The sequence below is a fragment of the Anastrepha ludens genome, chromosome 2 (genome assembly GCF_028408465.1).
Source record: "Anastrepha ludens isolate Willacy chromosome 2, idAnaLude1.1, whole genome shotgun sequence".
NCBI classification, from domain to species: domain Eukaryota; kingdom Metazoa; phylum Arthropoda; class Insecta; order Diptera; family Tephritidae; genus Anastrepha; species Anastrepha ludens.
In genome coordinates, this window is record NC_071498.1 from 101,117,871 (window position 1) to 101,143,602 (window position 25,732).

At 35.2% G+C, this 25,732-nt stretch overlaps 2 protein-coding genes across 4 annotated transcripts; both read left to right on the forward strand.

The window, feature by feature from the left end:
- Positions 1-3,621, forward strand: LOC128854912 (protein yellow-like). Its single transcript, XM_054089370.1, has 6 exons — positions 1-93; positions 1,845-2,063; positions 2,125-2,309; positions 2,376-2,603; positions 2,713-3,234; positions 3,327-3,621. The coding sequence occupies exons 2-6, from the start codon at positions 1,856-1,858 to the stop codon at positions 3,444-3,446; spliced, it is 1,263 nt and encodes a 420-aa protein (XP_053945345.1). The 5' UTR covers positions 1-93; positions 1,845-1,855; the 3' UTR covers positions 3,447-3,621.
- On the forward strand, positions 41-24,976 carry LOC128854913 (protein yellow). Of its 3 annotated transcripts, none has more exons than XM_054089372.1 (6): positions 41-93; positions 22,550-22,768; positions 22,833-23,017; positions 23,084-23,311; positions 23,439-23,960; positions 24,053-24,976. In XM_054089372.1, the coding sequence occupies exons 2-6, from the start codon at positions 22,561-22,563 to the stop codon at positions 24,170-24,172; spliced, it is 1,263 nt and encodes a 420-aa protein (XP_053945347.1). In that variant the 5' UTR covers positions 41-93; positions 22,550-22,560; the 3' UTR covers positions 24,173-24,976. The 3 variants fall into 3 exon arrangements, with proteins under 3 accessions (XP_053945347.1, XP_053945346.1, XP_053945348.1); XM_054089371.1 differs by lacking the exon at positions 41-93 and adding an exon at positions 14,756-14,932; XM_054089373.1 differs by lacking the exon at positions 41-93 and adding an exon at positions 14,759-14,870.
- The last annotated feature ends 756 nt before the right edge of the window (positions 24,977-25,732 follow it).

The window sequence follows — 25,732 nt, forward strand, 5'->3', positions numbered from 1 at the left end:
GGCGCCCGCAGTGAAAGTGATTACAACAAGGCAAAATACTAAATACAACAACAACAAATTCATAGCAACAACTCGAAGTCGACCATACTTGTGGTGAGTTTTCATTAAATACTCATATAGGTATTTACGGTTAAGGGCTTAGCAGTTTGATTGAAATGTTGAATTGGCCTTCACCGTTGTCTGATGTCAACCCTATAGAAAATGTTTGGACAATAGTTAAGCAAAAACTCACAGGAAAACAAAAACGGACCGTGAAAGAGTTAACAAGCTAAATTCGGCTGATTTAGAGCCGGCTACCTCCATAACTTGCGTAGAAATTAGAACAAAGTAAGACTCGAAGATGCGAAGCCATTATTGCTTATGGTGGTTACTAAACATTTTATTGAATATATTGCGTATAGTAACATAAATAATACAACCCCTTAGGATGCAGTTTGTTAGCATCGAATTGGTCAAATAGTTTATAAGTTATGGCGGTCACGTTTCTGTTAGACAAACTGGAATTAATATATAATATTTCAATGATACTAGCGGCTTATCAACTCTTTATCCAAGGTAGGTGTTTAAGGTTGTTATTGAAAAAGGCAGAAATCATTCACGCCAACCTCAACGATAATTCTCAAAATATAAAGCCAGTGATATTTGTTTGCTACAAATGATGCACCCAAAAACCGAAGCAAGACGCAATTAAAATTTTGAATAGTTGGCACCCACTTTTTTGTAAGTGCGTATACCTCGATAGCGACTTAATAAAATTCGCCCTAACTCGTATTGTTCCACACCTCACTTAGATTCGTTATCAAATATTTTTGAAATCGCATAAAAACCACGCTTACGTTTTATACGTTAAGGCTATATCTCCGTCGCCCATCTGAACTTACAAGCTATAACACTCGTTTGCTATGAGTTTGTTTAATTCCAAAAACTAACTGCCAGCCCAAATTAAATTATACTACAATAAAATGTGCGCAAGTATATACATTTCGGACCGGACTGAACTTAATACTTCCCCACCTGTTGTTTTTTATATTTTTTTTGTAAAAATATAACTCATGTTGCAAAGAAAATCATACTATCCGAAACAAGTGAAATGAAATAAAAATTTCTCATTTTTTGGCTATACTTTTTAGGAAAATTCTGAGTATGCAGTTTAATAAAGCATTATTATGCTAAATAAATTTTTAAAATTGCTCGAAATCTGCACTAATTTTTGATAATTTCATTGTTTATTGTGTAATGTGTTTTCTTCGATTCAAAGAATGTTCGTAATTTTTGTATATATTTAGAAGAAAATGCGCAATATCTTGAGTTATATGAGTTTTGTTGTAGTAAGAAATAAATTTTCATACATATTGTTGATATATCGCGCTGCTTTTATTTTCACCACAATTGTATATGTATGAATAAAAAAATATTATTTATTATTATTTATTTATTTTTTTTTCATTTCCATTTGATCTAATATTTATTCATTTATTACCGTTACAATTCAACTTATGAATTAACTAAACACGACCCACGCTTGTCAATTCGGTTTTGCCTAAAATGTTCGGACCTTCTTATGATAAAACATTAAAACACAACACTTCGCAACCAACAGGATCTAGTCACTATAGAATAACATACAGCGTCTAGAATAATTTTCAGGCAGCAAAATAGGAATAGTTAACTTCGAAAATAACACCTAGTAGACATTTAAATTTGAAGCCTTACTTTCATAGGAAAACTGTGGAGGAAAATAGCAATGCAGGGAGGAGGCAATTATAATGGGAAAAATTTAACAAAAAGCACAATTTTCTGTATTTTCTTGCTTATCACAAATATCTTAAATTCTCATTTTTCAGCTACTCGCGTCATGTGGATCGGAACACCACTTATTCTGTTATTGGCTTTAACGCCACAGGCCATAATCAGTGTAAAGCAACGCGATCTTGAAACTGTATTTCAGTGGAAACAGCTCGTCTATGGTTTTCCTACTGAACAAGATCGTCAAGAGGCGTTGAATAATGGCAATCTCGTGCCCAATAATGGTGTACCCGTCGGTTTGGCACTACATCATCATGGTAAGTAATTTTGAAAAATTATCAAACAAACAAACACTGGACCTATACGCTCCGCTTACAGCACAAAAGGGTACACGCGTATTCACCACGATCCCCAGATTCCAAACAGGCATTCCATACACACTGGCGACTGTGAGTGATACTAATGAACCGAATGGCCCTGTGTTGAATCCATATCCAAATTATGAATGGCAGAATGCTCATGGACGTGATTGTAATAAAATCACTTCCATATTTTGTTTGGCGGCAAGTTGAAGTAATGAACAGAGATCTCTTAAATAGTTATTAATCTTTCCTTTTCTATACTCCCAGTTGACAGAGTGTGATCAGATGGTGGTTATTGATGCCGGCGTTATTGGCACCACTCAACATTGTCCGCCACAACTACTGATATTCGATTTAAATACAGATACTTTAGTTCATCGCTATCGTTTCGAAACAAACGTGTACACGCCAACCGCTTCACTACTCATCACACCAGTGGTTGTTGTGCACGATCCTCCTCCAAAAGGCCGCTGCCAACGCCTACATGTGTACATTGTACGTAAGAATTGCAAGCACTCGTACAGTGGTACCAGTTTTTCTCTTTACTAACTTTTATTCACATACATTCCTATATTCCTCTGTTTGTATAAATAAATCATTTAAGGCTGATGTTTCGTATCACGGTCTCGTTATTTATGACTCGGAGCAGAATACCGCTTGGCGTGCCGAGAATAAATTCATGTACCCAGATCCCGATTATGGCACTCACACCATTGCTGGTGAAAACTTCACGCTGATGGATGGCATATTTGGTTTGGCCACCGATCAACGTCAACTCTACTTCCATCCATTGGCCAGCAATAGTGAATATGCAGTGCCATTGAATGTGTTGAACAATCGTACCAATTGGGCTAACAACTCGGGGGCAATGGAAGATGAATTCCGTTCATTGGGCCAGCGTAGTAGTGAATGTGCAGCCGAAACGATGGATAGTCAGAATAATCTCTATTGTGTTACATTCAATCCAATTAAGTTGACCATATGGCATCCTACTAGGCCATTTAATGTAAAACAGGAGTTGCAAGTGCCAGCAGATCCGCGTCTAATAGAATTTGTCAGCGACATGAAGCTGTTTAAAAACGGTTCAGGCAAGGAAGAATTATGGATGATATCAATTCGTTTTCAGGTGCATACTCAAATAATTCCTTTGAGCACTGCTTTTTCTTAAAACGAGAACCAATGACAGCAATGTTCTTTTATTTCCTTATAATTGCATAGAAAATGACAACGGGCACTTTGAGTGACAATGAAGTTAACTTTCGAATTGTAAGGCGGCCGCTTGATGACATGCAGCATGTGCCTCATCAGGACCTGAGGCAGCGACTTATTTTAACATAAAATTATTTATAATATATTACACTCCATATTCATTAAAAAGAATTTTATATATATAATTTGCCCGAAACCTCATTTGAATTAAAAATACTATTTACTAAAATGTTTGTCATTCGATTGATTATTTTTAATTACTTTAATAAACTTTTAATGTCAATTCCCATAAATTCAATTAATACAAAAAGGTGATCAGTAAACTTAAAATACTAAACAATACAAATATTTATTTTAATAGATAATTTAGCCTAGATAAAATTTGCATGGATGAAATTAGGTTTTTAAGGTTTCAGCAAGAATGCCAGCACAGATCTCTTAATAGCCAATTTTAAGTAGCACGTTTCTTTTTTTTTATTTCTTTTATTTTACAACAATTTATTTGCTGTTTGGCAAAGAGTAAGTATTCATTCGATAAAACTCTTTCTGCTCAGCAAAGCTATGCAACATAAAAAATCAACATTTTTGACACCGGCTCTTCTATGCTTTTCATGGAGATCAAAAAGCTGGTGAAGAAGCCCGGAACACTTGCGCCGTTTATGGGGAAGGGATCATAGGCGAGTCTACAGCACGGAAACGGTTTGCAAAGTTCAAAAATGGCGAATTTGATATCGATGGCACGTCCCACAGCGGAAGGCCTTCGATGAAGAACTTCTCAGATCACTTTTGAAGGTGAACGGTCGGCAAACCAGTTGTGAATTGGGGGAAAAAATAAAATGAGATCATAAAACGATTCTCGATCACCTTTATTCAATGTGATTCACCGAAAAATTGGGAGCCTGGGTGCCCCACACTCAACTCAACAAAAAACACAAACAAAGTCCCCTTCAAATTGCTTCTCAGGATCTCGCCCGCCACCGAGGGACACGCGGTCATAAACAGCGCTTTTTGTACCGAATTGTCATGATAAATGGTGTCTAAACATCCATATAAAGCAAAGAAAGGAGTGGTAAAGCAAAGAAGATGGTATGTGTGTGGAAAATGCTCGAAAAGAATGTGACGGTCAACATTGTCCAGCCAAACTACGTAAATGAGGCTATTCGACTGAAAAGACCTGATCAACATGGTCAAACCTTACTCATTCCCGACTACGCCAGGCACCATATTGCACTAGTCGTCAACGCCGCACTGCTTCACCTATCTGATGATTTTCTGCTCACACACACTTTTTTCAATCAACTCTGGAACCCATCAGAGCCATTTAAGATGAAGCGTTTCTCGTCACTGAACACAACCTTGGACCATTTTTCACGTCACTGAATAAGCGATTCTGCAGCTATTTGGCTTTATGGACATGAAACAGTTACAGTTTTTTTTACTTTTGGTGTAGATTATTCGTTTTTATGCATTTTAAAGGCAAATTGACACTGCGCACTATTTATTGTTTATGAACTGAATTAATAACTAAGATGCTGGTTCCCACATATTTTTCCTTTAATTTTTCTAAGCAACATTAGTTTTATTTATTTATCTGCACATCTCTAACACATAGCTAACATTTCTCTTGCAGCACTGTACGCTTCAATTTTCCCCTTTTCTTCAGAACTCAACAGCTGTTCCCCCGGAATTTCAAAATCGACAAAGTTAAAAAAAATAATAATTTTTGTCACCTTAAAAAGATTCACTGTATTTAGTACTAATAATTATACATATTTATCCATTATAACTAATATTTTTTCATACTGATGGGTAAAAATAGCTGAGTGTAAAAGAACGGTCACATCTTTACTTATATCATTCATGAGATCAATCAAATTTCTTCTTGATCATGCAAGGCATGCACATCAACTTATTCTCAGTATTATTCGTTGCAGCTTAACTACAAACAATTTTTTAGAATATATATATTTTTTAATTACTTATGCCTCGAACAAGTACAGGACCACAGCCGATTCAAGTATATACATTTTGATCTATTTCTAACCATATCCAGGAAAAGTTTGTTTAAAAAAAGAGGTGGTCTGTAAAGTCGGTTTACTGACGATAGTTTAACGTGATAACGTCATAAGAAAATACTGATTGAATGGTTGCATTTTCAAAAGAAAATTTTAATTTTATTTGTTTGATAGATATTTTGTATGGATATAGAGAATGAGTTAACATTAACATAACATAATAACTTTAACATAACATAACATAACATAACATAACATAACATAACATAACATAACATAACATAACACAACATAACACAACACAACACAACACAACACAACATAACATAACATAACATAACATAACATAACATAACATAACATAACATAACATAACATAACAAAACATAACATAACATAACAAATTACCACGTATTAAAGCACTTATCAACAGCTTTCATTTGATACCCATATTGTACATACACAACCAAAGGTTACCCGGGTCCACGTTTTGATTTATATCTCGAGACCCCAGTCACGGAGCGGCATGAAAAATACTCTGTACTAAAGCATTCACCAACAGCTTTCATTTGATACCCATATTGTACATACACATCCGAAGGTTACCCGGGTCAACGTTTTGACCTATATCTCAAGACCCTATATACCAATAGGTATTCAAACTATACGGAAATCATCTTCAATACCTACTTAACATTGTGTGTAAGTTTGGTTTAATTCGGTTCAAAGACACGGCGGGTCCACGTTTTGGCATATATTTCGAGACCCTAGTCATCAATAGGTATGAAAATTACCCCGTATTAAAGCACTTATCAAGAGCTTTCATTTGATATCCATATTGTATAAACACATTCTAGGGTCCACGTTTTGGTCTCTATCTCGAGACCCTAGTCACGGAGCGGATGGAAATACTCTGAACTAAAGCATTCACCAACAGCTTTCATTTGATACCCATATTGTACATACACATCCGAAGGTTACCCGGGTCAACGTTTTGACCTATATCTCGAGACCCTGTCTACCAATAGGTATCCAAACTATACGGAAACCATCTTCAATACCTCCTTAACAATGTGTGGAAGTTTGGTTTAATTCGGTTCAAAGACACGGCGGGTCCACGTTTTGGCATATATTTCCAGACCCTAGTCATCAATAGGTATGAAAATTACCCCCTATTAAAGCACTTATCAACAGCTTTCATTTGATATCCATATTGTACAAACACATTCTAGGGTCCACGTTTTGGTCTCTATCTCGAGACCCTAGTCACGGAACGGATGGAAATACTCTGAACTAAAGCATTCACCAACAGCTTCCATTTGATACCCATATTGTACATACACAACCAAAGGTTACCCGGGTCCACGTTTTGACCTATATCTCGAGACCCTGTCTACCAATAGGTATCCAAACTATACGGAAACCATCTTCAATACCTCCTTAACAATGTGTGGAAGTTTGGTTTAATTCGGTTCAAAGACACGGCGGGTCCACGTTTTGGCATATATTTCCAGACCCTAGTCATCAATAGGTATGAAAATTACCCCGTATTAAAGCACTTATCAACAGCTTTCATTTGATACCCATATTGTACATACACATCCGAAGGTTACCCGGGTCCACGTTTTGACCTATATCTCGAGCCCTATTTCCAAAATAAAATATAATCCATGTTACTCGTGATGTAGCTTTCGAATGGTGAAAGAATTTTTAAAATCGGTCCAGTAGTTTTTGAGCCTATTCATTACAACCAAACAAACAAAGTTTTCCTCTTTATAATATTAGTATAGATATGGTAAATATTACCATACATTTTTTCCTTCATATATAATAAAAAAATAATAATAATAACATTAAAACAACAGGTATTATTAACAAACTTGGTTTTATTTTAAATTCTTCAAGTGAATCAAATTAATAATAATCAATAAGAAGGCATATGCAAATACAAATACGTAAATTTATATATGTACATATGCGCATATACATATATTATAATACATAATATATATACGCTCACTTAAGTAGGAGAGAGCAAGATGTCGAACGATGCCGTTCGTTTGCTTTGTCGTTCCTTCCGCGCTTTCGCTTGCAGTTCATGCAATGCAATGAGCAAGGTAACTACATATGAGCAAGGTAACACTAATATGAGCAAGGTAACACTAATGAGCAAGGTAACACTAATGAGCAAGGTAACTACATATGAGCAAGGTAACGACACATTTTTTCGTGCGTGCAGCCTGTTAAATCGAATTATAAGACGTTATCACGTCAAAAATTCGCATGAAAGGTTTAGGTTTCTTAATGAAATTAATAGCGTTTTTAATTGTCTCGATCTAGATTTCGCCCGTACTAGATCTGTATTTTTCTCTAAACTTTAATTAAATTACTTTTAAATCTTATCTTGAGATATTATATTTAAGTCAGTTTGTACCTCTAGTCCGTAGGTTTTGTAACCGTAAACTTCATAAAGGAAATGAGAATGAAAATGAAATTTAATGCATGCGATGTTTGCATGCTTGTACGTTTAAATCACTTACAATTTTTTCCAGGCCAGCCCAAATAAGGCGGATGCTCGTCACGCAAATAATTTTTACTTATTCTTGTTTGGCCGGTTCGTGTTATAAAAGGTATTTTAAAAGCAACGCTTGGATATGTTCGAACTTTAAGAACGACATATCGCAAAATTCATGATTTTTTTTGTGGAAATAATAGTTCGAATGAGTCTACAGTTCAAAGGAAACCGACTAGCAGACCAAAAAGTAAATGTTCAGTTGTGAATTTTGCTGCTGCAGCCAGTGATGGTAAATGTAGGGAAAATTCCCTACATGTAGGGATTTTTGCCGAAAAAGAAGGACAGATTTTTTTAAATTCTGTAAATGTAGGGAATTTTCAAAAAGGACAGAAAAAATTTAAAAATAGCGGAAAAAATTAAAAAAGTTCATTTCAAATAAAAAGCGGCAGTACGATTTCATGGCAGTATTTTTTTTCCTTATGGCAGCATACTTTTAAAGCGTTAATACGGCAACATTGCCATTTTTCTCCGTTAACGCTAACGCGATTTTTCTTCGCACGAAAATTGTTAGTTGTCCCGCGTTTCCTGGTGCTTTTCACTTTTGAATTAAGTTTGCAATTATTTTAGTTTTAGCTTTTTTTATATTTAAAATTTATATATTATATTTTACAGAAATGAGCTCCTCCTCTTCGACTGACTCTTCGGAGGAACACCAGGAGAAAAATTCAAGTATCGGAAACAAAAGTTCAATAACAAGTGGCTTGACGACGACAATTTTAGTGGCTGGTTGAAAGCTGTGGCTAAGGATCCATTCAATGCAAATTCGCTGAGTGCGACAAAGTTTTGAGCTGCGGCAATTCTGATTTGCAGAAGCACGCCGAAGCAAAAACGTACCAAAAAAATATGAATACAATAAAAAAGACACCTAAAATTAACAGTTTTTTTTTAAGAAAAAAGCCGAGTAAACCAAATGGTTCCAGAAATTTCGAAATACTACTTAGCATGTTCTTCGCTGAGCATAATGTCGCGCTGCAAGTGGTGGACCATTTAATCCCAATCTTAAAAGTAATCGTGCCGGATTCTGAAAAAATAGAAACTCTGTCTTGTTTTAAACAGAACTGAATGTAATGAAAAAGTCTAATTTTTAGTCTTTTTACTGAATTTTTCTTTATATATGTGTTTATAATATAATAAATACGTGTATTTATATATATTTTTGAAATAAAATTTCTTATTAAAGTGCCTTATAGAGTGTCAAAACAGCACCAAGCCCAAAACTTAAGCAAATAATTCAATTTTGACGTTGCAAGTGCCTCATTATAGTGTAAACACAGGAGAAAAATATGTAGGGAATTTTGTAGGGAATATTTTTTGAAGCGTAGGGAAAAGTTGGGAATTTTTTTGGGCTGTGTAGGGATTTTTCAAGAAACCATTTGCCATTACTGGCTGCAGCACACGTGGTGGACATTTAAATGTTGCCACTTTTCACATATAATTGTTGTCTTTAATAAAAAATAGTGAAACCTGAAAGAATCTATTTATTTTAAAACAACATCTAGGCGCGTTAGTAAAAAAAAAAACAATCTTAAAACTCACACAACTCTATTAATTTTAATTCAATTACAGTCAAATATAGCTCATTCGACGCAAAATTAAATTTACTATAATAGTAGTGTACTAAAAAAAATCCTCAATATCGGATAATATCGTAAAAATTATGTCAAAGTTGAAAAAATAGAGAAAAAATAAAAAAATTTCAAATACTTCCGCCTACAGTCTCGTCAGTTGTCATTTCAGAAAAATTGTCAGCACACTGTCAAAAAGGCTTGTTTTTGTTTTTCGAATTAAAAAAACAAATTCGAAATCGGATGGAAATTGGTGAATTTAGGAGTGATTCTTCACATCAACCTACTGAAAAACGGTTTTATGGCCATAAAACGAGATTTTGGGGTGTATTGGAAATTTCTCCTATACCATTTTGTTTAATTTTTCTATAGCCACAAGTTGTGCTAGATCTCCATAAAAGTATATTTAATTTTTTTTTTTTTTGTCACACAGTGTTATTTATTTTTATTTATTTATTTTATTCTAACCGGATTTACAGACAAACTGCCGCTGTCACTTTCGTTCAGCACGAAACCCTGAAGAAGCTTGCAGAAATCTTAACAAAGTTCTGATGCCGATAAAAACGTAATTATATTAGATTCACGTGGTCTTAAATTGGCCTCCGAGAAAATAGAGCTACTAATATTAATAAGTATCCGACTTTGTTTTTTATTTCTAACACCTGATAAATTTGAATTCCGCGCGCTTGCATAAGCAGACCTGTAACCTTCCTGCACATGTGGGAATTTTTCCCCGCCTGTCGCTTGCGTCAGTTGCTGTCAACCAGTGTGAACGTAACAGGGTATTTAGTGCTCTCGTCGGTTTTTGAATACGTCTTGGTGACGTGGAATGCTCTCACTGTGACGACTGCATTTTGGTTTCCGGGTCGTACCCGTACACCCAGGACTCATCACCAGTGATAATGGTGTTCATGAAGTCAGGATCACCGTTTATGGAATCCAGCATGTCCTGTGAGACTTCAACACGAAGTTCCTTTTGCTCCGCCGTCAGCAGCTTTGGCACAAATTTAGCCGTCACTCGCTTCATGGCCAAATCTTCGGTCACAATGGAGTGAGCCGAAAAAGTGCTGATATCTACCTCTTCTGCAATTTCTCGGATAGCCCTTTCCCTCAGCCAAGGATTTGTTAAAAATTAGTTTAAGAGGTTACACCTAAGAACGACAATTTTTGAACAAAGCTACAGAAAGCCCGTCTACATCCGAATGAGAAGAGTTTTTAATCTTTAACAATCCCTCAATGGCATCATCATCTGATAGAACAAGTGCAACTAAGTCAACTGTGGAAGACACTTTCCCAAGCAATTATGGCGAAGTTAGATGGAAAGAAATCGGCAAATAAATTCGCTGCATCACTGACAGAGCAATCACTTCCGTCCCTATAGAAAGAAGTATAAAGAATAGAAGAGGTCTTTTTAATCGATTTAATATATCGCCAAAAACTCTTCGGACTACTTTTTTTATTAAGCTAAAATTTGTGAATGTATTCTTTATACAAAGACTGATTAAAAGTAGGAAACTTATTCCCGTGGAAGATAAAAAAATCATAACCTAACATAAAATTCATAATCTTATAATTTACACCCTTGAAAATTGGAACATGTTGAGAAAATAGATCGAGAACTAAAGTTTTAAATATCTTAAAGCATTATACAACTTTAATATTGCCTAGAGATACTTCCCAATCAATTTTACGTAAGGCATTATCAAGAATTTGGAAATCACACCCGGCGAAATTCAAGGAAGGATGAGCACTATCAGAACTGAATTCAAAAAATTTTAAAAATTCCAAGTCAAACTTTTAAGGAATATGTTGAACATTGGCGATATTGAAGAACAAGGCTGCGATAAAACAGAACTAATGTTGTCGTTTATAAAAATCAAATCTAATGAACGACTCATACTATTAGTTAACCCATTAATCTGAGTTAGACCCATGCCCATAAATTATCAATAAAATAAGATTCTGTGGGACTATTGGCATTTGAAGGCGTTATATATATGTTATTATCTAAATATAACCAATTTATCTTGCTTAAATTAAAATCCCCTAAGACACATAACTGGTTATTCCCAATAACATCCTGAAGGGCTAACACATTGTTAACATGCGACTTATAGAAGCACTCATTACTTAAGGGTGGAATATAAGAAACACAAATATAAAGAAAATCATTCGAAACACGTATTCGCACGCATAGCAGGTCTAATATAGTCTCAGTATCATGCAATTGAATGAGTGATGCGTGACGATTACAGCGAAATCCAATCATGACTCTGCCCCCTCTACTACATCCAGTTTTGACAGCATCTTTGTCTTTACGGAAAAGAACGTAAAGGTTCGGATCGAAAAATTCAGGATCAAAAAAGTTTGAAATTTGATATATCGAATAGTATTATATTACTTTAAAATAAAGACCTAACAAGTTATTTAAGTGAAGTTTGAAACAATTTTATTGACGCTCCATAATTCATAAATTCTGGCAAAATCCTGTGACCATGAATATGCACTGGATTCCTTGAGAATTTTCAACGAATCGTAATATTTTGACAGTGGCAAGTGCCCGCAGCCACATACGTACATATAGTAAATTCACATATTTGTATGTGCATATGTCATCTTGCTTCGTACCTGTGCGTAAGTATGTATGAATACGGTTTGACGGTTTGATTAAAAAATAAGATGATTTGCAAATTTGATGGGCTACGTACATTTTTTTCTGTACTTTCTGTACACTCGTCTCGAAGATTTGTCCACGGTTTTAGCAATATATCTAGCATGTTTAGTTTGTTTGTGAGAGGCATAAATAAGACAAGTGGTTTGCGTGTTCGGCGATTTTCTGCTATCAAAAAAAATGGATCAAAGAAGTTGCATCAAATTTTGGGTAAAAAATGGAATTAAGTGCTCAAAATACTTGCAATGTTGACAGTGGCATACGGTGAAAGTACTCTGAGTCAAAAAAAAAAAAAAATTACAAGAGGTAGAAGCATTTCACAGAAGATCGCGAATGACGAGGCTCGCTCTGGACGCCCCAGGAGAGAGAAAGTGAAAAAAATTTCATGAAGAATCGTCGAATCACAATTAGAGAAGTTGTCGAAGATGTCAGCATATCGGTTAGCTTATTTCATGCAATCTTTTTGGAAATTTTAGGCATGAAGCGTGTGGCAGCGAAGTTCGTTTCAACTTTGCTGAATTTTGACCAAAAACAACGACGCATGAGCGTCGCTCAGGAATTGTTAAATGACATCAACGATGATCCAGATTTCCTTAAAGGGTCAATGGTGGAGTCCAGAAGAGCCAAGACCAAAAAAAGCGCGCCAAGTTCTATCAAATGTCAAGGTTTTGCTCACTGTTTTCTTCGATTACCGTTGCAATTCATAAGAAATACATTTAATTGCATGTTAGAGACTAATACTTCTCACGACTATGGAAAATTGCTCAAATTACCGCCATACCCAAACCAGGAAAAGATGCCACCAAAACTGCCTCATATCGACTCGCTTATTGACAAGTGTTTGAAAAAATATTGTTCGACCGACTAGAACCAATTTTGACAGCAAAAAAGTAATACCTAGCCATCAATTCGGATTTAGACGGCAACACTCAACAGGCCAACAAATCCACAGGGTTGCTAATAAAATACTTAACGATATGAATGACAAAACATATTGTGTAGCTGCATACCTTGGCATTGCAAAAGCCTTTGATAAAGTTTGGCGTAAAGGATTTGAAAAAACGCTGGCACAAGTGTATTATATCTGAGCGGGACTACTTTCAAGGAGATAAAATAATTAATGAATAAATAAATATTTTTTAAGAAAAATTAAAATTCACCTTATTTTTTTAACACACCTTATATATAGATGTATTTATGTGTGATCGATTGTTTTTATGCGTAAATATGAAGCATTTCTCTACGAAGAAATTTATTTGATTTGATTGAAGGAATTTAATAACACTGTAACGAAAGTTTTAACTAATTACACTGTCGGTATATTTTTGGATGATTTGTTGTTTCTAATAACGCTACTAATAGCCAGTACTGAATTGAGAATACTTGTTTTTAATCGTATTTTTATTTTATTGAATAAGTAACGAAATTTGAAATAATTAAAAAAGAAAGATTTGCAAATGAAATGAAAGGTAAGTAGTAAAAATATAAATATATTATTAATGGTCACATTTAAAAGTTATATATGTGGCTAACCTACAGCATCGAAATTCTTTGTTCTTCATTCTTTACAAGCGAATTTTACTCAACTGCTGTATGATTTGATTAGTTGAGTATATTGCTGTTAAGTTTTGGTGAAAAATATGTCTGTGGTATACAACGTTCGCAAAACGAATCTACTTCCATGCGTTTCTGTCATTGAGAATTCTCTATACATCGTTGTTTAAACAGCAATGAAGCAAAATGAGTAATTTTTATCGTATATCACCAATATAATCTCAGTTCTTTCGTAAACAAACCGCTGTCATGACCTCGGTTACGTCAGCCAATCAGCTGATTCCTGAAATCGCTGAGAGCCATTAACGGCCTGATATTGGCCCCATCTCTGAAACATTTTCACCACGGTTACAACGAGCAGAAGCTCTGAGAGTTATGTCTGCCTAATGCACCATATCGAGGCCAGTTATTCAAGTGATAAGCAGACCAATTGACTTATAAGATATCGAAAGAAAAAGTTCAGCTCAAGTTCTTATTCTACTAATAAATTATTAATTTCATTCGCAATACATATTTTTCTGTGTATTTATAAATGAAAAAAAAAGTTAATATATATCTACTTAAAACTAGACTAGGCATTTGTTTACTATTTCGAAAACTTGAATAAAGGTCTACTTAATTAGAAAATGTTTACTACAAATTACTAACGAGAGGAAGAATTTGAATAGGCGTTTTCGCTAATTGCATTATGCCATTCTCCCCCCTTTTGATATTTTCAATTTGAAAATAGAAGAAACTTACAATATTTATGGCTCATAAAATAAACTACAACATACATAAGTATGCTTAACGACTACACCTACACTACTACCAAGCTAGATTTAGAAAAAGCCCAGAAAAGCAACAAGTCAGGCTATCATGAAATACTTCAGGCTCAAAGATAAGCGCACATACACATACATGTGTATTATGTATGATATAGATAAACAAAAAGGCTGAAAGGGGGCTTTTGCTTGGTTGTTGCTGCTTCTGCTGATACGCGCTACTCACGTCATTGATGTTGCTGGTGGACGGGCAAGATTTAAGCGCACGTATCGAATCTGTGAATATAAATATGAAATAGTTTCTCTTTGTAATCGCAGACGATAACATCTCTTCCGTTGCGAGTGAAATCAGAATTGTCAGTAGTGAACACGCAAAGCAGAATATTTGGAGGACCAAAAGTGTATAAAAGTAAAAAAAAATTGCGATTTCAATACAAAAAAAATTTGAAGTGATTAAGAAAAACTAATTGGGTGAGAAAAAAAGAATGTGTGAAATATTTTTGCTTCCTTGGGCAATAATTTCTAAATCTTTTTTTTGCACGTTGTAATAATTAAAAGTGGATTAAAGCGAAAAATTTCAACTTTGCATCGGATATGAAAATATAATAGCATATAAACACACAAACAAGAAATTCATATACCTTTATTTATATATTTACATGCATGTCAAAAAGTGTTTCTTCATGGCAGGGATTGATGTTGCCTTATACTCCGAAGCTCTCTAGAAATGTGTGTTATTCACCTATAAAGCAGTTTTGAAGTGCGCTAGATTATCGAGTGCAAATTTTACCACTTTCACTACGGAGTATTATTGAGCTCACGTTCGAGTCCTATGCTTGTGTCTTCATAACTTTTCCGCATTTCTCCTTTTTTTTTGCATTTCGATTAGTATAAATCCCGTTATCGTATAGAACATAAAAAATACTTGTTGCCTTAAAAAAAGCGCTCATTGTATCGCACTTCCCGTAAAATTTAACTTCGAAATGCTTAATCATTGTGCGAAATTTATGCTATTTTAATAAATAAAAGTTAACTCTCAAGCCCCGCTATAAACATGAATTGTAGAAAGTTTGCTTGAGCAAACACGCTTGAAATTATATTAATATTTTTTCAATCAATTCAACGGCTTTCGCCACCACTTAGTTGGGTCATAATGAAGGTAGGCCAGATTTATATAGTTTGGGGAAAGAAATACACTATTTTTCCGTAAAATTTGTTCGCAAATGGTTTAAAACTGTTTTATGGTCGATCTTTAGCTGCTGGGCGATACTGCAACTACTAATAAGCCGGTTTACTTCGATTATTTCTTTGATTTTATCGACATCATCGACAGTTTCTTTAACAACAAAACTATCTGAACAGAATCGACGAAACCAAAATTGCACGTAATTAGCTATTACAGTATCGACATCCTAAACACCACTCACAATTTCAGAGGCCTGGCTTGCATTTTCGCCTTTATCAAAGAAAAACTGCAAAAAAATATACCGAATTTTCTCTTTGTTGACTTCCATTGTTAACACCCTGTAACTCACAACTGAATGCAACAAACAAAAAACGCAAGGGTGTTTGATGTGAAATGTCACTTTAACAACGATCATACATTTTAAATTGTTTGATCGATACTCTACGAGATATCGATAACTACAGCCAACTACCGCGAAAATGATGGTTTTCTTTTTCCCCAAACTAAAAATTTTTCCCCAAAACAAATTCGACCAATAACAAATCTCACTGCAAGTAGTAAGTTTTATTAATTTCAATTTAACTAAACAGTGTGAGCTTAACAACTATTCTTTAAAATTTATTGAATTTTTTTTTATAGGAGAATGAACTACATTTTCATTAAAAAATTACTAAAGTTAAATAAGAATTAAATAAAATGTCAAGACTTCTCACCAAGTTCCCTGTACTCTTACGAAATTCAAAATTTTGAATTTAATGACACATGTTAAACGCTTAAAATAAGATTTTTAAGAGCACACTTCGGCTTGCCCTGGTTATCAAGTAAGTGGAAAAAACTAATATATTATATAATCTTGTCTGGTAGCGATAAAATACCTAAAATAATAATAAAAAATTAAATTTTCATTCAAAGTTATCAATTTATTTACTCAAAACCACGTAGAACGCGTTAATTCCCTTTGTAAAGACCATTTCTGGCAAATTGTAAGTTCGTACAAATACTAACAGATTTATGCCAAACTTAGCAATAACCCTGCAGGGAAAAATACGAGTTGTGAATTACAAGTGGGCATAAAAATAATCACTTTACGGAATCAATCAATCAAATTTGACACTTGCGAACTAGACAACTGCAGGTAACAAAAATACATACAATGGAACGCGTAAAGGGCAAAGTAGAGATTTCCATCACTCAAAATAATTTTTTCTTTTCTTTAGTAAACAAGTTATTCCAAATCGAAATTGGATGATTAACTTTGCACCACCTTGCACCAGTTCACTCTTCAGCTCAACCAGTACGTGTGCTGTCTGTTTTCTATGCTAGCAAGTGATTTTTTCCACATGATGATTGCCTACGAAATGTCAATTGTCCGGCCATATATCAGCAAAATACCAGTTAAAAGACCACTTCATACAAGCCAAAAAAAATTATAGTCCAATATGTTCCTAAAATAAGCAGTATATGTTCAGTTAAAATAAATAAAAAAAACACTTCTGTATCCTTCCATTTCAATGTTTTAACAGTTTTTCAAATTTATATTAAAGGTGTATACAAAATAGGTTTTTTCTTAAAATTAAATGAAAACGCAAGTACAGTAATTAGTTAAACATTCAACAATTGGTTCAAATTCAAACTATGTATAAGAAAATGCTAAAAAAAACTTAAACAAGTTATTTAGAAAAACTAATAAAGAGATAAAGTTTAAGGTATTCACTTTAGGAGCAAATAAAATGAATGCTAATTAAATTTCGGTTCCATATTTTATGTGTCCGGTTGCTACGAGTAAGTTTCTGCGAATAAGTAGAGAATAAAATTGCTTCGAGTGATTGTGAAAGAACTTTAGTTGTGGAAAAAAGTTAATATTACAATAATACAGAATTCATTTATATAATATACAGAAATAATAGGACTATGAATAAGTTCGTGCGGTTTTTTCGAAATTTGAAACTTTATTGACGTAAAATGGTTACAAATTTAATATTCAAAATATTGTCCATCGCTTACTACTACTTTTTCCCATATTTCTGGCAATTCACGGATTCCCTTTGTGAAAAATTCGGTCGGTTTTGCCGCAATCCACGAATCGATCCATTTTTTGACTTCATCGTAATTACGGAAGTGCTGGTCAGCCAGGCCATGTTGCATCGATCGGAAGAGATAGTAATCGGATGGCGCAAGGTCTGGACTATACGGCGGGTGGGGTAGGACATCCCATTTGAGCGTTTCTAAGTATGTTTTGACCACTTGTGCAACATGTGGCCGAGCATTGTCATGTTGCAAAATAACTTTGTCGTGTCTATCGGCGTATTGCGGCCGTTTTTCTCGCAGTGCTCGGCTCAAACGCATCAATTGTCGTCTGTAGACATCCCCCGTAATCGTTTCATTCGGTTTCAGTAGCTCATAATACACAACACCCAGCTGGTCCCACCAGATACACAGCATAACCTTCAGGCCATGAATATTCTGCGCCGACGTCGATGTTGAAGCATGGCCAGGGTATCCATACGTTGCCCGACGTTTTGGATTGTCGTAATGGACCCACTTTTCATCGCCAGTCACAATTCGATGCAAAAAACCCTTTCTTTTGTGCCGTTGAAGCGGTTGTTCGCATGCCATAAAACGGCGTTCAACGTCTCTTGGCTTCAATTCATACGGCACCCAATGGCCTACCTTTCGGATCATTCCCATGGCTTTTAAACGTTTGGAAATGGTTGATTGATCAACTCCCAAAGTTTTTGCAACCTCTTCTTGCGTTTGAGCCGGATCTTGATCGAGCAATTCCTCCAATTCGGTATCCATGAACTTTGGCGGCGCACCCTCGCGTTCTTCGTCTTCCAAGCCAAAATCACCACTTTTAAAGCGTGCAAACCACTTCTGGCACGTTCGCTCAGATAGAGCATGCTCACCATAAACTTCCACCAAGATACGATGACTTTCGGCTGCTTTTTTCTTCATATTAAAATAATGAAGAAGAATTCCCCGCAAAAACACATTATTTGGCACGAAATTCGACATTTTCAAGTGTGGTAAAAATATTGTTGTTTACGCTTCAAATAAAAAACTTATACTGACGTTTGTGCCTTACGACAGTAGCTCTCCAATGAATGTTTGGAAATGTGGATCGATGGAATAATAATCAAGTTACGCCATCTGTTGTAAAACCGCACGAACTTATAAATAGACCTATTAATTTATATGTGAAGGGTGTGAAATGAATATTTCCTTTGACGTTTTAAGGCTTAAACTGAGCTAGTGTAAAAATATAAATCCGTTCTTCTGATCTACTGACATGTGAGGTGAGCGAGGCTACAAACAAAAAGAGAACAAATTTCATTCAAATATAATATTAATTAATTTTTGAATTGAATGTAGTGTTTTTCAAAAAAATAAATTCGTTATGTGCTTCCATAGATACGTCGTAAACTTTCTCAACTAAAAATAAATCAACTACTTTGCAGACAAATTCATCATTATTATAATGTTTCTACACTAGTTTGGCTTTTTCTTGCAGGGAAGTATGGTTGTACATACATACACATTCGATAACACCGCTGACAGTTCAATATGATTTTTTGATGAACCTTAATCTTGTGGTCACAGAATCCATATCAGTATTATTGAATGAGAACCGTGCTTCTTCAGAACGATTGATTTTTATTTAAGTGGAAAATTGGTGCTTTTGTTTAGTTACACAAAATTAGTGATACTGATTTAGCTTCACCATAAAAAATACAATAGTTTCAAATTTGTAGGTCTTTATTATAAATATGTGAAACTATATTATACTATTTCATTAAGTTTATAGACTCGCCGCGTTCATACAATAATTTTGAGTTGCGCAGAAAACAAAAAAACAGATTTGAATAATTTTCAAAAAATTTTCCTTAAGTTATTGTTGTGTTATGTGCTTTTTAACAAATGTTAATATTTGAAATAGGCACCCGCAAAATTGAAAACAGTGAAAGTTATTACAACAAGGTAAAATACTAAATACAACAACAAGAAATTCATAGCAACAACTCGAAGTCGGCCATACTTGACGTGAGCTATCATTAAATGCTCATATTTACGGTTAATGGCTTAGATGTTTACTACGCACATATAAATACGTATGTGTGTATGTATCTACATATGCCAAAGATGATTTTTAAAATAACTTAATTGATTTTATTACCGCGCGCGCTAGGGTGCGATTCTTTATTCTCATATGTATGGATACAGTGGCCGTCAAAATAATAGCAGCACACCACATTGCAATGTATTGAATACTTGTTTATTACGTTTTCGTATTATTATTATTATTTAATTATGTAAAGCCTGCGTAATACAAACGTGGCCGGCGAAATTCAAACTTAAAATTACATTACAAAAAAATTTCAATAGACGTATAATTTTTGCAATACGTGTTATGCAATTTGTTAGTTTTGTGAGAAGTTTAGAAAGACTACGTTTTTTTACAAAATGACAAAAAATACCTTTCCAAAGCAAGATTTGTTTGTGAGAAAGCCGAACTTATCGTTGCATGAAGCTGAAACATTTTTAAGGGAAAATGGTGTTATTGTATCCAAAGACACAAATCGGGACGTTTACGTACAGAAGACTTAAAATTCCGAATCACATTGAAAAAATACTGTCATGGGCTAAGGCAAATTCAGAAGGGAATTAAACAAACATATTATTCACGGATGAATCTGCTTTTTGGGCGAATACGTCTGTTATGGTGTACTGCTGATAGCCGACAGCTTTCACGAACTATTAAGCATCCAATGAGGGTTCATGAAACAGAAGTTCCTTCGCCCATTTTAGTAAAATTTAACTTGGACTGACTGTTAATTTCTGGAATCAATAGGGCGACGGTTATTAAAAAAAACGGCTCACCTTATCTTCTAATGTTGTTGGCTATGTATAGTTTGAATAGACGTTGAATCGCAGGTATGGATGCAGTAAATGGACGAAGAGAGTGTCCTTCTTCGCTTCTAAACGCAGGCACTTCTCGTTATTCTATATAATTTAAGCTGCAATTATTGAAAGTTTCGATCGCGAATGTCAGTACGCATCTCATAGTAAGTATGAGTATTTGAGCCCATTTGACCCTTCGATGATAAAACAATAAAACACAACACCTCGCAACCAACAGGATATTGTAACTATAGAGTAAGACATGGCGTTTAGAAATATCTCACAAGGATCTTTGTCAACATTGGTCAACATTGTTGAATGCAATGTACGACGGGATTCTTAAGATTGTGATGGCAGCAAATGTAACTGTGGTGGGTTACGCAGATGATATTGCTCTAGTGGTAACTGTTAAACGTAACGACTGCTTGAAGCATATGTGCAAAGGTGGTTGAACAACGCTAATCTAGAGCTGGTGGCGCAAAAAACTGATCTGGTCCTTATCAGTAAATGTAGTCGGAGCGAGAGCCTCACTATTTCGGTTGGACTGCATGAAATCGCATCCCAAGCATGGTTAAAGTATCTTGGAGTCCGCGGTGGAGTACCTCAAGAAGGTAGAAGAAAGATGCTTTCCACTGTTACTGACTCTATTTCCTATATGCCACCCCAGTATGGTCAGGAGGACGAACGAGGTGTTCAAAAGAGGTATCGCAAACTAACAGATTTAGTGCGCCCACAATAGCATTTTATTACAGAACAGTATCTGATGATGCAATCTGCGTCATAGCCAGTAAAGTTCCTTTTGATATACGAGCAGACGAACTTAAGCGACTGTCACTCACGTTAACACAAACCGACACCTGAAGACAAGATAACCAAGTGTGAACGTACGAAAGCAAATTGGGAAAATAGATGGGAACACTCGTCCAAAGGCCGATGAAGATATAAGTTGATCCCCAAACTAGGTGAATGGATAACCAGAAAATACGGCGAAACAGATTATTATCTAACCCAAATTCTCAGTGGACGTGAATTTCTTGCGTACCTCAACCGTTTTAATCTAGTAAATAATTCGACCTGCCCTGAGTACCACAGCGAACATAAAAGTGCAGAACTCGTGACTTTTCACTGCGCCAGATTTTATAAGGAGCGCTTCGAGCTCGCAAATGTCCTCGGCTTCGTCCGAACACTAGATAACCTTGAACTCGAAATGGGAAGCAGTACAAAAATGTACAGCAAGGATAGTAATAAAACTCCGAAACTTAGAATGGAACCGCAAACCCTAAGCAGAGCGAATTCGGCCGATGTAGAACACCCAATATATGTATCACTCATAGAAGCTGTACCAAAGAAACTGTATTCACGAATCGACGACAAGCATGAACGTGTGAGGTAAAGCCTCAAGAGAAACCCAAACAGACAACAAGTCGATATCGAGTAACAATGTTGCAACTTTCCAATGCCCCATTGATCACAAAGCAATAGAGGCTATCGATAGCGTATAACCCCAATACGCAATTGGGAGAAGAACCTGGACGCAAGTACCTGTATGTCTAAATGGCATAAACACGGCTCCACCTTGATGAAATGCTTTTAGCAGTACCAGGAATCCGCCAAGAGGGAAGGAATGTTATAGGGTTGGTGGGAGCATGCCCCACATACCACTGGTGTGATGGCACCTTCGATGATGTTTCTGACATTTTCGATTTTAACCTCCTCTGAGAAAAAAAAAACAGCAAAATAGGAATAGTTAACTTCGAACATAACACCTAGTAGGTATTTAAATTTGGAGCTTGATTTTCATAGGAAAAACTGTGGAGGAAAATAGCAACGTAGTGAGGTTTAGATAAAAACGATTTGCTTATAAGAAGCGAGAATAAACAAATTTAAACAACTAAGAAAGCCATATTGCCTTGGAGGCAATTATAATGGAACAAATTAAACAAAAACACACAATTTTCTGTATTTTCTTTTTATCAGAAATATTTTAAATTCTCATTTCTCAGCTACTCGCGTCATGTGGATCGGAACACCAATTATTCTGTTATTGGCTTTAACGCCACAGGCCATAATCAGTGTAAAGCGTCGCGATCTTGAAACCGTATTTCAATGGAAACAGCTCGTCTATGGTTTTCCTACTGAACAAGATCGTCAAGAAGCATTGAATAATGGCAACTTGGTGCCAAATAATGGTGCACCAATTGGTGTGGCACCACATCATCATGGTAAGTAATTTTGAAAAATTGTCAGATATAAAATAAAAGAAACACTGGACCTATCTGCCTACAGCACAAAAAGGAACACGCGTATTCACCACGATCCCCAGATTCCAAACAGGCATTCCATACACACTGGCGACTGTGAGTGATACTAAAGATCCGAATGGCCCCGTGTTGAATCCATATCCAAATTATGGATGGCATAATGCTCATGGACGTGATTGTGATAAAATTACTTCCGTATTTCGGGTGGCGGTGTGTTAAAATAACGAATAGAAATATCTAAAATATTTATTAATATTTCCTTTTCTATACTCCCAGTTGACAGAGTGTGATCAGATGGTGGTTATTGATACGGGCGTTATCGGCATGACTCAATATTGTCCGCCACAACTACTGATATTCGATTTAAATACAGATACATTAGTTCATCGCTATCGTTTCAAAACAAACGTGTACACGCCAAACGCCTCACTGCTCATCACACCAGTGGTTGTTGTGCATGATCCTCCTCCAAAAGGCCGCTGCCAACGCCTACATGTGTACATTGTACGTAAGAATTGTAAGCCCTTGTACAGTGGGACCAATTTTCCTCTTCACTAACTTCTATTCACATACATTCATACATTTTTCTTCTTGTTCTTCTCTCTCTGTTTGTATAAATAAACCATTCAAGGCTGATGTCACATATCACGGTCTCGTTATTTATGACTCGGAGCAGAATACCGCCTGGCGTGCCGAGAATAAATTCATGTACCCAGATCCCGATTATGGCACTCATACCATTGCTGGTGAAAGCTTCTCGCTGATGGATGGCATGTTTGCTTTGGCCACCGATCAACGTCAACTCTACTTCCATCCATTGGCCAGCAACAATGAATACGCAGTGCCATTGAATGTGTTGAACAATCGTACCAATTGGGCTAACAACTCAGGGGCAATGGAAGGTGAATTCCGTTCATTGGGCCAGCGTAGTAGTGAATGTGCAGCCGAAACGATGGATAGTCAGAATAATCTCTATTGTGTTACATTCAATCCAATTAAGTTGACCATGTGGAATCCTACTAGGCCATTTAATGTAAAAAAAGAGTTGCAAGTGCCAGCAGATCCGCGTCTAATAGAATTTGTCAGCGACATGAAGGTGTTCAAAAACGATGCAGGCAAGGAAGAATTGTGGATGATATCCATTCGTTATCAGGTACATACACACATATTTCCTTTGCTTGGAGCTTTTTCTTTAAGGGACAACCAATGACAGCAATGTACTTTTATTTTCTTATAATTGCACAGAAAATTGCATCGGGCACTTTGAGTAGCAGTGAAGTTAACTTTCGAGTTGTAAGGCGGCTGCTTGATGACATACAGCATGTGTCTCATCAAGATCTGAGCCAGCGACTTATATTCACATAAAATGATTTATAGCATGTTGCGCACCATATTCATTACAAAGTTAAATAAATTACAAAAAAAAAACTTGTGATGTCATATTATTAGGAATTTCATATATATAATTTGCCCGAAACATCATCTGAATTAAAAATAGTACTTAATAAATCTTTTGTCATTCAATTGATTATTTTCATTTACTTTAATAAATTTTTAATGGCAATCCCCATAAATTCAGTAAATTCGAAAAGAAACTGAAAATACTACATAATGCAAACATTTATTTTAATGGCCTATACCCTTGTTATTACATCTTATTGCTTGAACTAGCTTAGATAAAATTTGCGATTCCGCGAACAGCAGCCTTGTAGAGGTTTTTTTTTACTTTTGGTGTAATTTATACGTTTTAATGCATTTAGAATTGACCGCATACATCTGTCTTTTATAGGCAAATTGTCACTGCAACTATTTCTTGTTTATGTACTTTAATTAATCCAGGTTAATGCTGGTTCCCATATATTTTGCCTTTAATTTTTCTAGGAGCAATATTATTTTTATTTATTCTTGCTACATCTCTAGCACCAAACTAACATTTCTCTTGCAACATTGCGCCCTTCGATTTTCCCCTTTTCTTCAGAACTTAACAGCTGTTTTTTGCCACCTTAAATAAGAGTCATTGTATGACTAACAAATATTTATCCCGTATAACTAATATATTTTTCGCACTGATCCATAAAAATTAACTGCCATATCATTACTTATTCATGCGATCAACCAAATTTCTGCTTGCTCATGCAAAGCACGCACATCAGCTTGCTTTCAGTATTACCAGAGAATGTTAATGCAATGAGAAGGTGCAAATGTTACTGTGAGCTTTATTTAGTACAATTGAGATTTGAAAGATTTGTAGTAAGGTCATTTAGCACACCGAGTTTATAGACACCTCACTGACTTTTGCCCACACAAAAATTAGAAACACCACACATCTTTCACCTCAACACACAACACATTTCTCACCTCGACATTAAACCAATTAAATTTGTACTATTTTCGTATTTTTGAAATAATAAGCGAATACGTAAAATTTATTACATACTTTTTTTTTTTCAATCACATTAAAAAAAAAAAAAACGATTTTAAAAAATAAAATTTATAAAAAAAAGTTTGCACCGGGAATTGAACTCGAGTCTAACATGTGGCGAGGAAAAATAGGCGGTGCGTTTATTTCTTCGACTGCTTATTTTTTGACCATTTTGTTACTTTTGAAATGATAAGTGGATACATAAAATTTATTACAAATTTTTTTACGATTACATTAAAAAAATAAAAATTAAAAACGAAAAAAAAAAAATTTCCACCGAGAATTGATGGCGAGTCACGTGGGGAGGATAAATACGCAGAGCGTTTATTTCTGCGCCTGCGTTGTGAACAAAAGGTTTTGTGCATGCGCGCGACGCGAAAAATTTTAATAAAGTTCTGAAAGTAATTCATGAAGTTTTTCATTACACACATATGTACATAAAAGAACGTATACTTTATATGTAAATAAATGATGGTATATGAAATATACATAAGTACATAATA

Bases quoted from the DNA above. Each gene is read 5' to 3' on its own strand.
- LOC128854912 (XM_054089370.1), top strand. From the start codon at position 1,856: ATGTGGATCGGAACACCACTTATTCTGTTATTGGCTTTAACGCCACAG. The intron at 2,064-2,124 runs GTAAGTAATTTT...CTCCGCTTACAG, and splicing joins TTTGGCACTACATCATCATG to CACAAAAGGGTACACGCGTA. The intron at 2,310-2,375 runs GCAAGTTGAAGT...CTATACTCCCAG, and splicing joins CTTCCATATTTTGTTTGGCG to TTGACAGAGTGTGATCAGAT.
- LOC128854913 (XM_054089372.1), top strand. From the start codon at position 22,561: ATGTGGATCGGAACACCAATTATTCTGTTATTGGCTTTAACGCCACAG. The intron at 23,018-23,083 runs GTGTGTTAAAAT...CTATACTCCCAG, and splicing joins CTTCCGTATTTCGGGTGGCG to TTGACAGAGTGTGATCAGAT. The intron at 23,312-23,438 runs GTACGTAAGAAT...AAACCATTCAAG, and splicing joins AACGCCTACATGTGTACATT to GCTGATGTCACATATCACGG.